This window comes from Schistocerca americana, chromosome 5 (genome assembly GCF_021461395.2).
Source record: "Schistocerca americana isolate TAMUIC-IGC-003095 chromosome 5, iqSchAmer2.1, whole genome shotgun sequence".
NCBI lineage: Eukaryota > Metazoa > Arthropoda > Insecta > Orthoptera > Acrididae > Schistocerca > Schistocerca americana.
In genome coordinates, this window is record NC_060123.1 from 450,173,649 (window position 1) to 450,188,887 (window position 15,239).

The following is a 15,239-nucleotide window of genomic DNA, read 5'->3' on the forward strand; positions in this document are numbered from 1 at the left end:
CAGGTTATAAGATGACTTCATATAAATTTGTTCTGATCAAAGTAACAAATACATATATCTTCATCTTTAACAATAATTACATAGCAATCATCTAACAAAACTTTTGCTTCAAATCTGGCTGCTTTGAGCAACATATTTTGTTATATACACTACTGGCCATTAAAATTGCTACAACAAGAAGAAATGCAGATGATAAAGGGGTATTCATTGGACAAATATATTATACTAGAACTGACATGTGATTACATTTTCACGCAATTTGGGTGCATAGATCCTGAGAAATAAGTACCTAGAACAAACACCTCTGGCCGTAATAACGGCCTTGATGTGCCTGGGCATTGAGTCAAACAGAGCTTGGACGGCGTGTACAGGTACAGCTGCCCATGCAGCTTCAACACGATACCACAGTTCATCAAGAGCAGTGACTGGTGTATTGTGACGAGCCAGTTGCTCGACCACCATTGACCAGATGTTTTCAATTGGTGAGAGATCTGGAGAACGTGCTGGCCAGGGCAGCACTCGAACATTTCCTGTATCCAGAAAGGCCCGTACAGGACCTGCAGTTTGCGGTCATGCATTATCCTCTTGAAATGTAGGGTTTCGCAGGGACCGAATGAAGGGTAGAGCCAGGGGTCATAACACATCTGAAATGTAACGTCCACTTTCAAAGTGCGAACAAGAGGTGATCCAGACGTGTAACCAATGGCACCCCATACCATCACGCCGGATAATATGCCAGTATGGCGATGACGAATACACGTTTCCAATGTGCGTTCAAGGCGGTGTCGCCAAACACGAATGCGACCATCATGATGCTGTAAACAGAACCTGGATTCATCAGAAAAAATGAAGTTCTACCATCCGTGCACCCAGGTTCGTCGTGGAGTACACCATCGCAGGCACTTCTGTCTGTGGTGCAGCATCAAGGGTAACCGCAGCCATGGTCTCTGAGCTGATAGTCCATGCTGCTGCAAACATTGTCGAACTGTTCGTGCAGATGGTTGTTGTCTTGTAAACGTCCCCATCTGTTGACTCAGGGATCGAGACGTGGCTGCACGATCCATTACAGCCATGCGGATAAGATGCCTGTCATCTCTACTGCTAGTGATACGAGGCCGTCGGGATCCAGCACGGCATTCCATATTACCCTCCTGAACCCACCGATTCCATATTCTGCAAACGGTCATTGGATCTCGACCAATGCGAGCAGCAATGTCGCAATACGATAAACCGCAATCGCGATAGGCTACAGTCTAAACCGCAATCGCGATAGGCTACAGTCCGACCTCCTTACACGAGGCATCACAACAATGTTTTACCAGGCAACACTGGTCAACTGCTGTTTGTTTATGAGAAATCGGTTGGAAACTTTCCTCATGTCAGCGCGTTGTAGGTGTCGCCACCGGCACCAACCTTGTGTGAATGCTCTGAAAAGCTAATCATTTGCATATCATAGCATCTTCTTCCTGTCAGTTAAATTTTGTGTCTGTAGCACGTCATCTTCGTGGTGTAGCAATTTTAATGGCCAGTAGTGTACATATGTTGTTATACATAGAACTTTTTAAAGAATTTATTCATAAATTAATGTTAATGAAAAGTCCTCGAGGATTTTAAATTATTTAAGTACAGTTAGTAACTGACTGAATGGTAGAGGTGTTGAGTTGTAAAAGGCACATAAAAAACCTGAGAACTTATGTTAGCTTTTGGGTGAATCCTTTTTCAGAGCTATAGATTACAAACAGGTCTGCTCTCCAGCCAGCCTTACGATCTTTACCTGTCACTTAACACTTCTTACTTCTCTGGCAATGTTTGCTGACGTGTAAAATGCTAAGTTGCACTGTGGTTCAAAAGCCATGTACATTTAGATTTGTTCATGGCTATGCACCTAACAAAACAAATCCATATAGGACAATAAAGCTCCACAGTTGTGTACTGAAAGTGCCAGATAAGATGTTGGAACATAGGCTTGAGTGATGGGACAGGCATCTTAGCCTGTCCTCATAAAAGATATTTGGTTTTTGGAAATGATATGGTACAAACCAAACACTAATAAAACTAGTAACATATATCCAGCTCTATGTCATTGTTTGTTTATAGGTGTAAACAATACTTATGTCAATGTCATTTTAACAACAGTGGCTGCCAATATGCAGTACAAGAAGTGGTTTCATGAGTAAACTTACATTCACATAGATCACTGGTAGCAAGGGATGGAAAACTTCGATAGAGTTCCAAATGACTACCTGAGGGATCAGTTCTGTCTCTCCTGCTCTTCAAAATATATATGCTGAACTTTTATGACATTTCTCCATAAAGTGTCATAATCTTACAGTAGCTCATGAACTATGTACATCTTCACAGAGTACGGCTGTAAATAGTGGCCTGGAGAAAGATCGTATTATACCTAGACTACATGTATATATGGAGAAAAATGGTTTCCACATATCTCCTCCTCTATGTATAAACTGAAGTTCCCTGCTCACTCCTGTTTGTATGTGCAGGCTCCCCTCAGGAACTTCTGTAAGGGTTTTGATCTGGTTTTGACAAGTAGATAAAGTGGTTCAGGGGAAGGTTCTCGTGTATAATTTAAAAATATTTCACGCAAAATTTCTCCGCTGCTGTGAAAGTGATGTCATCTACTGGTGCAGCTGCTGTAACTCCAGATAGCACTGAAGCCTGACCAGAATACTAGTCGAACCTGGTGGTCTACTGCATGCCTGAAAACTGAGAGGGAAATACATTTCCCATCACCCTGCTCAGGAGCAAAAGTAAACAATGTACATCACAATAATTTATACCAGATGATGCATCATGTGATTTAATAAAACACAAAAATTTGTGACTGGAGGTGTTACTATATACTCATACTTCCTGTAAATTAAGGAATATATTTCCTGCGACATTGTGGTTAAATTTTCATGCCTTTTGAAAAGGCTATGGGATGACACTCTTGGATGAACACCACATGATTCTCACTGCCTTTTCTTGTGATATGGAGGTTTTCTCTGAAACTGACATGCTGCACCAAAAGCTTACTCCATAACAAATTAGGGACTGGAATTATTTTCTCCGAAACTGATAAGTAGCACCACAAGATTATACTAAAGCAAATTAATGAGTGGAAATAACCAGAGCATTCTGAGTTTGAGTCAGTGACGTCTCCTAGCAGAGATATAATTTGAAAGGTAAACTTTACTGACAATAATCTTTTTACTGTCTGGAGAATGTGATGTTCCAAATTCAGCTTACTGTCTATGTGAACACTTAATATTTCAGTCCCTTGTTTTATTGGGTGGCCGTTACAGGTAATGCCAGTTTTCTCTGGATTCTTACAGTTTGATGAAAATTAATGAAATTAGTTCTATTTAAGTTTATCGAGAGACTTAACAATGAAACACACCGTAACTCTGATTCTAAGTCACTTCTAGACACACAACCAACTATAATATTTGTATCACCAACAAACATTACGACATTTACGTTTTCCCTTACAGATGACACTACACAGTTAATATACACAAGAAATAGCAAGGGCTCAAGAATGGACCTTTGAGGAACTCCTGCTTGATGTATATGCCGTATTCAGAGAGATGTCTTCATATCTTGGGAAGTAATGACTGAGACATGATTTAGGCAAATTACCTGGTGATCTCAAGATAGTTATTTTTGAGCTGTTTTAAAAAGTTAGTGTTATGGCGGTCACCCTGTAGATTTTTGCAGACTTCTTATTAACTTGATATCTGAGTGCTGAGGCCCTCCCTGAAGGATTGTCAGCTGGCCTGCAACAAGCTTATGGATGTTTCTTATTCCATTTTCAAATTTCTGATTGAATGTTTGTTACACTTTAAAACTTGGAGATGACAACTGATTCCAAACTATATATACTGTCTGAAAAAAGCTATACACATATTCAATCAGACTCGAATGTTATATTTTAACTAACTCCCTAGATTCCTTGGACAATCATTTGATGAATAACTCCACAGAAGTTCTTTTAGTTACAACTGGTATAAATTTTTGATTTGCTCTGCAAATTTCTGACCGTTAATCACAACATAATCCAGCTCAATTTATTGGGAATGCTTCTCGGTTTAGTTGTCCACTTGATAAGATTTCAAAGTGGTGCGAAGATTGGAAGCTTGCTTTAAATGCTTAAAATTGTGCACTTCACAAAAAGAAACAAAAAAACACAGTATCCCATGGATATAGTATCAGTGAGTCTTAAATGAAATACCTGGGTGTATGTAGGAATATGAAACGGAATGATGAGATAGGTTCAGTTGTGGATAAAGCAGGTAGTAGATTTCGGTTTATTGGTCGAATACTAAGAAAATTCAATCAGTCTACAAATGGGGATTGCTTACAGATCACTCAAGGGACTCATTAATTATATTTCTCATGTGTGTGGGGGCCTTACCAAACAGGACTAACTACAAACATATACAGAGAAGGACAGCACAAATAGTATAGAGATGCTGAAGAAACTGAACTGGCAGACTCTTGAAGATAATCATAAACTATCCTGAGAAAGCCTACTTACAAAGTTTCAGGAACTGGCTTCAAATGATATACTACAGGAATGTACCATAAGGGGAATTCAATAAGTAATGCAACACATTTCTTTTCTCAGCCCTTTTCAGTTGAAAAAAAATTCAGAATTTTGTTTCGAAAGATTGTAAAATATTCTTACTTCAGCACTATAGTTTCATGAAGTTCAATAGGTGGTGATGCTATATGTAGCCTTCAAAATGGCCATGTAATGGAAGTTTGTTCCGGGCAGAGAACTGCCATGGAGTTTCTTTTGGTACAAAACCAGATCATCGCATCCTGCATCCTCCCCTTGCCACTTTTTAAGACCGCATTGATATCCAGCCAAATATTAATGTGATTTACCTACCCTCATAAAAAAGCTCTTATCAAAAGCACACACTAAAAAAGGAAAGTTTGCTACCTTTGTCTCAATTAGTCATTAATTACACTTTTTTTTTTTTAAAAAAAAAATCAAACATACATGGGGGAAATAGACGGATAACAATACAGACAAGCACACATTGTCACAAAAAATATTAGCTTTCAGTCTAACAGAAGACTTCATCTGAAAAGAGAGGAAAGTACAATAGAAGAAGAGGTCAATCAAAAACCAATGAGGAAAGTCAGTGGGTGGAGCAGGATAGTAGGATACAAGAGAAATTAACAATGAAAAGTTGGCATCCACAAAGTTTTTTGGCAATTCTGACTTTTGAATTAATACCATTTGATTAAATAGAAAAATGTGCACTATCGCTCTTTAAAATAAATAACTACAAAGGTAGTTCTTTTATTTTCCACACAAATCACCTATGAATTAAGCCCAAGGGAGTGTTTTCTTCTGAAAAATTAAAACAGTAAAAAAAAGTATTTTGTTCTGAATGGTAGCATTTCACAATTCATGTCAGCATTACTAGTTTTCATTCTGTTCTCCCAAAAACAATGAAAAAAATAAAAATATGTTTCTTGAACGTTATATGTTGTAAGAAACTGCACTGACCACATGAAAAGTACATGATCAATAGTGATAATAATATATAAAATAAAATTACAAAACTACTTTCAAGCCAGCCAGGAAGGAGTAGGAACATCTGGTACACAAGGAATTTTATGAAAAATTTATAGGAAAGTGATTGAGATTTTGAAATAATCTATAGAATTCACAGAAAGAGTGGGTGTGGTGAGCCAACACACTGAATAGCAGAAACTTTATTTTTCAAACAGTTATTACTTGTTCAATTTTTGTTCTCTTTATGGTGTAATTGCATTTCACTGAAGTCATGACCAGACTTGGATTGGTACAGTACTGAATACTGCCAGATGCCACTGCCAACCCATGCCCTGTTCACGACTACACCATTCTTCATTCTCTCAAGTAACCAATCAGAGGGCTGTGAACAGGCACGTGGGGGTTCAGGACGGTCTGGTGAGAGTGAGCTAGAACAGACCTCAGCCTCATTTAGCAGCCAGCCTCTGACCAATTCAGACGTGTCTTCCCATCCCTCTCTCAGGCAACATGCCCCTCAGTCTGTTGATGGCTTCCCTGGTGCCACATTTTGTACCCGCTAGTGGCAGATTTTCTGAATAAACCTGGCACACCAGCCAGTTTCTGAAAAGTAACCTACGGTTCTTATTCAGTGATTTTGCACACTCCTCGATAACCACTTCCCACAGCAGCCTTAAACTTGCCCAGTCGTGGGCAGGAGGAAACATTTGAAAATGAGTGAGATCTGCACATTAGAAACAAGGAAATGCACAAAACCGATGTCTCAAATAGTATATTTAGCTTAAAATTGTCCATGTATCATAAAATTTATAAAATAACACTTTTTCAGCTTTATTCACATTTTTAGAGTACTATATAATGGCATGACAATATTTGGCAGTATGATGCCACCTTCATGTGTCTAACTCTTATTTATACATCAGTTGCCATATTGCATAGGCCTGTGAAGCGTATAAGAATTTTTTGTTTTGTTTTGCTGTAAGATTAGGTTCTGAAATATTTTCATCCAACATCACTTCACACTCTCTCATGGGGACATTCCTTTACTTGTTCCACTGTCTTTATGTCACAAATGGTGTTATAAGCCAATGAGAAAGACTTTTGGGGTGTAATCCAAACCTCACTCTGCTCCCAGGTCCCCTTGTTGCTCCACATATCACAGTGGGAGATGACAGTAATGTAGGCACTAACACAATTCTGTGTTTACTGGCCCAGAATCAATTCTGTGAATGACTGCACTGTCTGGGTCTGTCCTGCCAGCTTCCAAAACCAAATGGGTCCCTGGTCAAAAGTTGAGTTCCTCAGGAGCAGATAAAGATCTATTTTGCTAACAAATTCCAGGGAGGTATATGGTTATGAGTTGTGCTCTCCAGTTTCCCGTTTGTAGCCTCTATCTGTGCCCCTGCCATTGTCTTCATGAATTAGTGCACACCACACAACACTGTGTCTGGTGATGGACCTCTATTTCTGACCTCCATATTAAAGTTATTCTGCCAACACAACAGCATAGAATGACTTACCACCTCCATCTTTTGCCCAACAATGAATTCAAGGTAGAGTGGTTGGTAACGACATTTAAAGTGCAAATCTATGTATGCCATCGAAGTCATCCAACGAAGCATTCATCAATTTCATCGCTATGTGCCACCCAGTCCCCATTAATGGATGCAGTCTGACCAAAATTCTGGATGGACAGACACCCATTCATTGTTTGACCTTCTACGATGTGACGGTACTGTAATAATAATTACATTCATCCAGTGAATCCATGCATTCAGTTCACCTCTGCATCACATGGTTTGAAGTTACACTGTCCATTTTCTTAACAAAATTTAAGTTAATTAATCCTGAAACATACACTAAGAAAAATATGTCTGTTCGGCTGTATAAAAGGTGTGGCGTGGAAATAATGTTCCCCAACAATGAGTTTAAAGTTCAAATATTCACTGTTTATTTAATACTTCCATAGATTAAACAGCAGATTAGTGAATTGGAAATCACTATAAATTTATATAAAATTGGTGACACTGCAGAAACTAGTCCATGTGCAAGTCTTCACAGTCACGTAATTTTCTAAATCCAGGCTATCACTACTTGCGATAAACCCAAGTCCAAACTGACACTTGACAAAATTATTCTAAATGTCAACAGATGAGGAATGTTCACCCTGAACAGTCAGAGTTAGCGTCCGACTCATTATGAAATTATTATAATTCCAGACTGGATTTACTTGCAGGAACACAAGTTCAATCGACCCACGGCACAATTATTCTAAGTTCGTGTGACTACTAGCGTGAATATAACCAAACATAGAAAATAAAGATTTAAATGTTGTTTATGATGTGTGCTTAAGTTATCCACCACACACTGCAATGCTCTTTGTGAAGCTGCCTTGGGTGATTAATTGTGCTAACTTTAATTGAACATTTGATTCAACTGTCTGTTACAGAACATGCTCCAAAGAGCCATTTAAGCCTCAGATATGCATATAAAATATTGTCAAATATCAAATATTGCAATTTGATACTAATTACTAAGTGAGTTACACAGCAGTTAATATGGAAGTTTTGGCCAGAAGCTAATTAGAAACCTCATGACCACATCAGATTCAAGTATACTTAATATTTAGATCTGTAACTGGTAGGAATATTTTTGTTAACATTGGAGCTGCTAATTAGCTAAATTCTTTAATGACTAACAATGTTCACAAGAATTTATATTTGCCTCATATTCTGTTCACATTGTATGCATTATTTCATCAAAGTCTGCAGTATAATAGACCAACAATGTTAAATATTTGCAACATTGTTTGTAATTAAAGATAAAATATGCAGTTCTTTATTACAAATGTAAACACATACTGATTTTCAGTGCTAACAATCATTCTGAACTATGTTGCTAATATTAAATTAAAGGATACTTAATTTGTAACTCCAATTTATGTTAGGAAAACAGCGGAACTTATATTTTGCTTATAAATTAATCAAATGCAATTTGCTTTTTTAACTTCCATATACTATCTTGTTCCATGCTTCAAAATGTTTTATTTCACAAACTACTTACACATACGGTACTCATCAGGAAATAATGTACTTAAATTACGTTCCCCACAATTTATTTCTATGTACCGATTCCCTGTTGTAATTTTGTGAATTAGCATATTAAACAATACTATTGATTGTTACTAAAAGTATAAACAGACATACAACAGCATTGTCATTATGCAGATTGTAGCCAGTTTTCTAAGATTCAGGATGTAGTCAGTATGTAATGCCAGTTGTTCATCGTTGCACACCATCTATTCAGTGATAAAGAATCCATTGCAACCCCTGCACTTTCACTGATCATTTCCACATTGTGGCAAGATTGCTATAATTTCTTACACAACATGTAACGGACAACAGCAGCCAAGCAGATATGAAGATCTAAAAGTTGAGTGTTAAATTCCATCACTGAGTTTACAACACCCAAGAACTTTATTGACATATTCATTCTAATTAGTTCCAGTACAAATTTTCAGTACAGGCACATTGTGTTCCATAGCAGTGGGAGAACCTTTTTTGTTATTCATTTTTGGTGACACTACTCAATGAGATTTTAAAGTGAACATTACTATTTGGCAATTTTAAACAATTATATTTACTCACATTCCCAACAGAATGTTATATGCCTCTCACTGGATAATTATGTACACAAATAAACATGTAAGTAGTTCACTCGCTGCATCTCAACGAGTGCTTTCACATGATAGGTTGATCTTCACTGTGGCTTATTTAATGCAATTGTTATTAAGGTTAATATGATAATTCATTTCAAATCACCTCTTGGCTCAATAACTAATTAAATACATCATTTGCACAGTCAGTCTATGTATCAGAAGAATCATTTTGCTAAACTCTCAAAGTTGGTGTATCATACTCTGCTGTCAGTCTACTCACAATGAGTGCAAATGTGTACAATGCTGGCTAAACTCTGTGCTAACCATAACTTCTCTCACAGTCTCAGATTCAGACCCTTGCAACCTTGACAGTTCCACGAATGAAAGCCGCAGCCATCTCGCACTGAGAAGCTGCTGTGCTGAACTCGAGAAAAACCACCTTGACTTTTTTTTGGCTCTCTTGTGACAGTGCCCAACACAGTGAGCTCTGACCCCCCTTATACTCTCCCCTATTATTCTGCAGAATTTCATATCTCAGTACACGCCTCCCACCGGAATCGAGGGACATCACAGGGCACTGTCACTGGCCACAGAGGGCACCAGGATATTTAAGTTGTGGCCATAGAATATCACAGTAATTAGTTTTGGCCATGACAACTGAAACTACATGTCTCCCCATCCAGATCAGTCAGAGTCACAAACACACTAGTGGCCAGCTCGCTTGTATCTATTTATTTATTTATTGTCCCCTGAATCAATACTGTACATGACATGCACAAGGTGATGCACAAACATACATTTGATGTTGGACATTGTGATAATTTGCTGGCATGAAGTAATATGCCAAAAGTTTACACAAACATAAGCTTATATACATATTTTCTGAGAAGTTATGGACACACAAATTTATGGACACACAAATTACATACTCAGTTGCACATTTGTATTTTAGTGCTATATTCCTCTAACACATATACACAACAGTACCTGGTTGGATATTCTTTCTGCACTTAATTTGCTTAGTAGCAGATGATATAGATGCAAGACTTTTGCACATACTTGCATTAATGTTTTACTCTTTACAAAATTCTTTGCTCCAGTTTGTTTCATTTTTCTTTCCACCCATGTGGAGCAGAAATTCACTTGCACTGTAGAAACAATGATCAAGTAGGAATGATTTTAATTTTTTATTAAATACAGTCAGGGACTTACTGTTTTTTTAATTTCTGATGGCAGGCTATTGTATATTTTAATGCCTTTGTTGAAGGGAGAGTTTTTAAAGGCAGAGGTGTGCATTTCTTTAACATGGAGTTCCATTTTCTGTCTAGTACCATAGGCATGTCCATTTACATTTTTATTAAATTTTGTAATATTATTTTTTACCAATTTGAATAGTTCTAGTATATACAGGCTGCCAAGGGATAGGATGAGCAACTTTTGGAAGAGAGGTCTGCAGCTATCAGTCAGCTTTGCCTTGTTCATTATTCTTATAGATCTCTTTTGGGTGAGGAGGACGTTTGGGCTAAGTGTAGAGTCTCCCCAGAATATAATACCATACTGCATCACACTGTGGAATTGTGCATAGTAGGCTGTGTAAACAGTTTCCGGGCCTGTGCAGTATGCAAGGATTCGTAGGGCATAGCACACTTGGTTTACCTTACTATTAGTTTTATGAATGTGTTTGCCATTTTAGATTATCCTGAATCCATAGGCCTAGAAGTCTTGTTTCTGTATTTGGGGATATTTGGGAACCGTGTAATTTCATATCAGGCATAATTTTATTTGATCTTAGGTGGAAGTTTAGGTAAGTGGTTTTCTTTGTATTAACTATGAGCTTGTTTTTCTCAAGCCAATCACCAAGTTCGTCTGTATTTCCATTTATGGCCTCTTGGAGTTCATGTTCATTTTTGCTTGTTATGAGGATACTGGTACTATCTGCGAAGAGTGTACTGGTGCTGGCATTGATGTTTGACGGTAGGTCGTTTATGTACACAAGGCAGAGCACTGGTCCAAGTATTGAGCCTTGGGGCACACCTGGTATAATATTGCAATGGTCAGAGTAGTATGTTTCAATATGTCCTTGGTTGTTATGTTTTATTGACACTTTTTGTTTCCTATTTTTCAGGTATGAGCTGAACCAGTTTAGTGGGGTGCCTCTGATGCCATATGACTTCAGTTTGTTGAGAAGAATCTTGTGGTCTATGACATCAAATGCCTTGGACAGATCTAGGAAGAGCCCAACTGCTTATTGTTTTTTGTCTAGAGCAGTGTAAATACTCATATATGGCAGTTGTCATGGATTTGTTTTTTTCTGAAACTGTGCTGGGCATCAGATAGTATCTGGTTCCTATCAAGAAAATTTATTAGTCTTTGGTGAACTAGTCTCTCCAAAAGTTTACCACACAGGTAACAGCAATATGGGTCCGTAATTTTCTGCGATGAGTTTTTCACCTTTCTTAAAGACTGGGATGACTTTAGCCACTTTCAAGCATTTTGGAAATGTACCTGCCTTCAATGATGAGTTGTACTAACTCATCTCCACCCTCGGTGTGGCATGCCTTGATATCTGTGATACTGTCGGGAGCCACAGTAGCAATTAAAGGCCTTCACAGAACAGAAGTGAATGCTAATGGAGATATAACCCTGTCTACCACCCACACGATCTTTTGCTCCCAGCCCACCAAATGCAGTCCCTAGCTGTCCCTCACACCCTACAATCCATCTGGCCTCACCATATGTAGTTACACGAGACACTGACATCCCAGAGGCAATGGATGAGGCACTATGTATCAATCTACGGGAGAGTACTTTAGTATTGTGTGAGTATGACACTGTCTCTGATAATGAGGCAGAGACATCAGCAATGTCAGAATTGACATCTCTCTCTTCCTGAAAATTGGCACTGGGGATTTTGGCTTGTGACAACTTCGGCTTGATCTTGGTTTTCAATTAATTTCATAAATCCCTATGCCAGTTCAATTACTGTCAGTTTTTTTGAGGTTTCTACTGTAGTCCCATTACACAAATGTTGACTTTCACTTTCCCTCTAATACCAATGGCAACCACTGCACAGCCTTGCTGGTGTACTAGTGACCAAACTCTAGTGATATTATTGTGCTCAGCAATATACTGTCATTGTGTAACAATGCCTGCAATTACACATTATATCATTTAATGTGTTTGACGTATCCTATACCATTATGTTAAATGGCCAAAGGACAAATAAATAAATAAAATATTAGCTCATTGTAAACTTTGAAGACAGAGAGGGCTGAACACTGTTACTACATGCCTCTGTTGGTAGGTGTAATATTTGAAGTTTCTCCTCAACATCTTTACTCGGCTGCACTTCTTCAGACTCGCTGCTCATGCTGGCTGTTGTACAATCTGAAATTATAAAAAATTTGTCACGTGCTATGCAAAGTAGGACTTCAAGAAAAAAGATTACAATCAATATCACATTTGTTGGTAACTCATTGTAACTCTTACGTTCACGTATGAATTGTAAGTTATTCTCTTGTATGTGCATATTCATTAAAACAAAGAACAAATGTAAATTTTTTTATATAGCTTCAATACTATGAAATTAAAACTAATTTGTGGAAAAAGTAATTTGTATTTAATATAGTTACTGTTGTGAGAAAGGACTAAGTTTGCGGTAATTGCAAGCTCTCAGATTTATAAGCACTCAGAACTTACTATGATCATAGTTCAGGCAAAATTCAGCACCATAATATCCTAGCAGATTAAAACTGAGCACCAGATGAGAATTCGAACCTTATGTGTTGAAAATGCAAGGTTCTAGATTAAAGACTTGGCCTGATACACAGTTTCAATCTGCCAAGAAGTTGCATAACAGCACACGCATGGCTGCAGATGTCATTCTGGAAAGCTTTACGTGTCTTGTATACCACACTAGTGCACAATAGCTGCGGATTTTTTGAGACATTGGTTTTCTGACCATGTGACAGAATACTGGAAATAATAGACTGAGGGAACATCGGCAAACTCTTTAGGATCATAGGGCGTGACCACCTACTTCTGCTCCTACATCTTGCTACATGATGTTTAGCTGAATAAACAATGATGTTGACCATAGAAATCCAACTGCTGTTAGTATGAGGCATGTCTGGAAAGTAAGTACCATTTCATTATACTGCCACTGTAGCAGTAGTGTTGCTGTTCCACACATTTCCACTCATCTCTCTGGTTCACTGTCTTTCTACTGATGCCATTACAGCCAGATTGTGTTGTGTTTACATGCATTAGCAATTGTTCAAAATGTTAAGACAATCTCTGACCACGCCGACTGTGAAGCACATTCTGTAATACGGTTTTTGAACGCAAAATGTCAAGCTAACTGACATTCATCATCAACTTTTAGAGATTTATGGTGAAAATGTATTGACACTCGAATGGTGAGAAAGTGGGTGACAAAATTCAATTACAGACAAATCAATGTTCATGACAAAGCATGGAGTGGATGCCCTTCTGTCTTCAATGACAATTTGATTAAGAAAGAGAATGAGAAAATTTGTGAAAACTGTTGGTTCACAACAAGAATGCTTTCGGATAAGTTTCCATAAATTTCAAAAGCTGTTTTGCACGAGACTGTCACAGATCACTTATATTTTCGCAAATTATGTTCCCCTTGCATTCCAAAAATAGAAGTCCACAAAATGAAGTAACCTGGCAGTACTTCGACATTTATTTCCTGATACAATGATGAAGGAGATTAAACAGATCTGTGAGTGGCGGTGAAACCTCAGTTTACCATGTCAATCCACACTCAAAACAACAGTCAATAGGATGGAGGTACTCACGATCCCCCAAAAAACAAAAATGCAAAACAATATTGTCAGCACAAAAAAAATCATGTGAAATGTGTTCTGGGACAGACAGAGCATTCTGCTTGTTGAGCTCCTGCCCAGAGATGAAATCGTAAATGTGGTACAATACTTTGAAGCAAACGAGATCTGTTCAAAAAATTCCGGAACTTTGTCCACAAAATTTTTTTATGCTTACCTTTTACTTATTGCTCCTTCGAAATACTCTCCTCCACAACTGATACACTGCTCCCACTGTCGTTTCCAGTTCTGGAAGCAGTCTTGTTACATCTCTTGCTGGATCACACGAAGTGTCCGTTGGGAAATTTCTTTTATCTCATCCATCGTTGCAAATCTTCATCCTTTCAACAGGGTTTTCAACTTTGGAAATACAAAAAGTCTTCAGGGTCAGGTCTTGAGGGTATGGAGGATGAGGCAGCACAGTGATTTCATTTCTCGTGCAATAGTCACGCACCAACAAGGATGAATGTGCCCACGCGTTACCATGATGCAAGAGCCATGAACTGCCTTGCCACATTTTGTGCCGTTTCCTTCTCACATTTTCTCACAGACATCGCAACACATCCATATGGTACCATTGATGAACGGTTTGTCCCTGTGGCATGAATTCATGATGAACAAATCCTTCAAAATCAAAGAAAACTATTAGCATGGCTTTGACATTTGACCTGATCTGATGAGCTTCTTTGGTTTTGGAGAACCTTTCCTGGCCCACTGTGAACAATGAACCTTGGTCTCAACATCATCATAACCACAGACCCACGTCTCATCACTAGTTATGACTCTCTTAAGGAACATCTCGTTCTCATTTGCTTGATCCAAAGGCTCTTCAGAGAGTGCGAGGAGAAGGTCTTTCTAGTCTTGACTCATGGGACGAACTTGGCAGCAACGTGGTACATTCTGAGATGCTGTGTCAGGATTTCATGATATGATCCAACTGAAATGTTACATTCTTCTGTAGTTTCTCAGACAGTCAGTCTTCAATTGGTATGCACAATTTCGTTGATGTACCTGACATGAGCGTTGTCGATAGACATCAAAGGGCGTCCTGAACGAGGGCTGTCTTTAACTTCCGTGCGGCCATTTCTAAACCATGTGAACCATTCATAACACCGAGTATGGCTTAAGCACTCATCACCATAGCCTTCCTGTATCATTTGGTGTGTCTCTGTAAAGGTTTCCTTGGGTTTCATAAAAGTTT

At 38.3% G+C, this 15,239-nt stretch overlaps 1 protein-coding gene across 8 annotated transcripts in view; it reads right to left on the bottom strand.

The window, feature by feature from the left end:
* LOC124615695 (F-box/WD repeat-containing protein 9-like) overlaps positions 1–15,239 on the bottom strand; it is a 121,812-nt gene that overhangs the window by 88,928 nt on the left and 17,645 nt on the right. For all 8 annotated transcript variants that reach the window (XM_047143727.1, XM_047143731.1, XM_047143729.1 and 5 more), the window contains exon 2: positions 12,484–12,578. In XM_047143727.1, the coding sequence (XP_046999683.1) occupies positions 12,484–12,578 (95 nt within the window). The remainder of the gene's footprint in view (positions 1–12,483; positions 12,579–15,239) is intronic.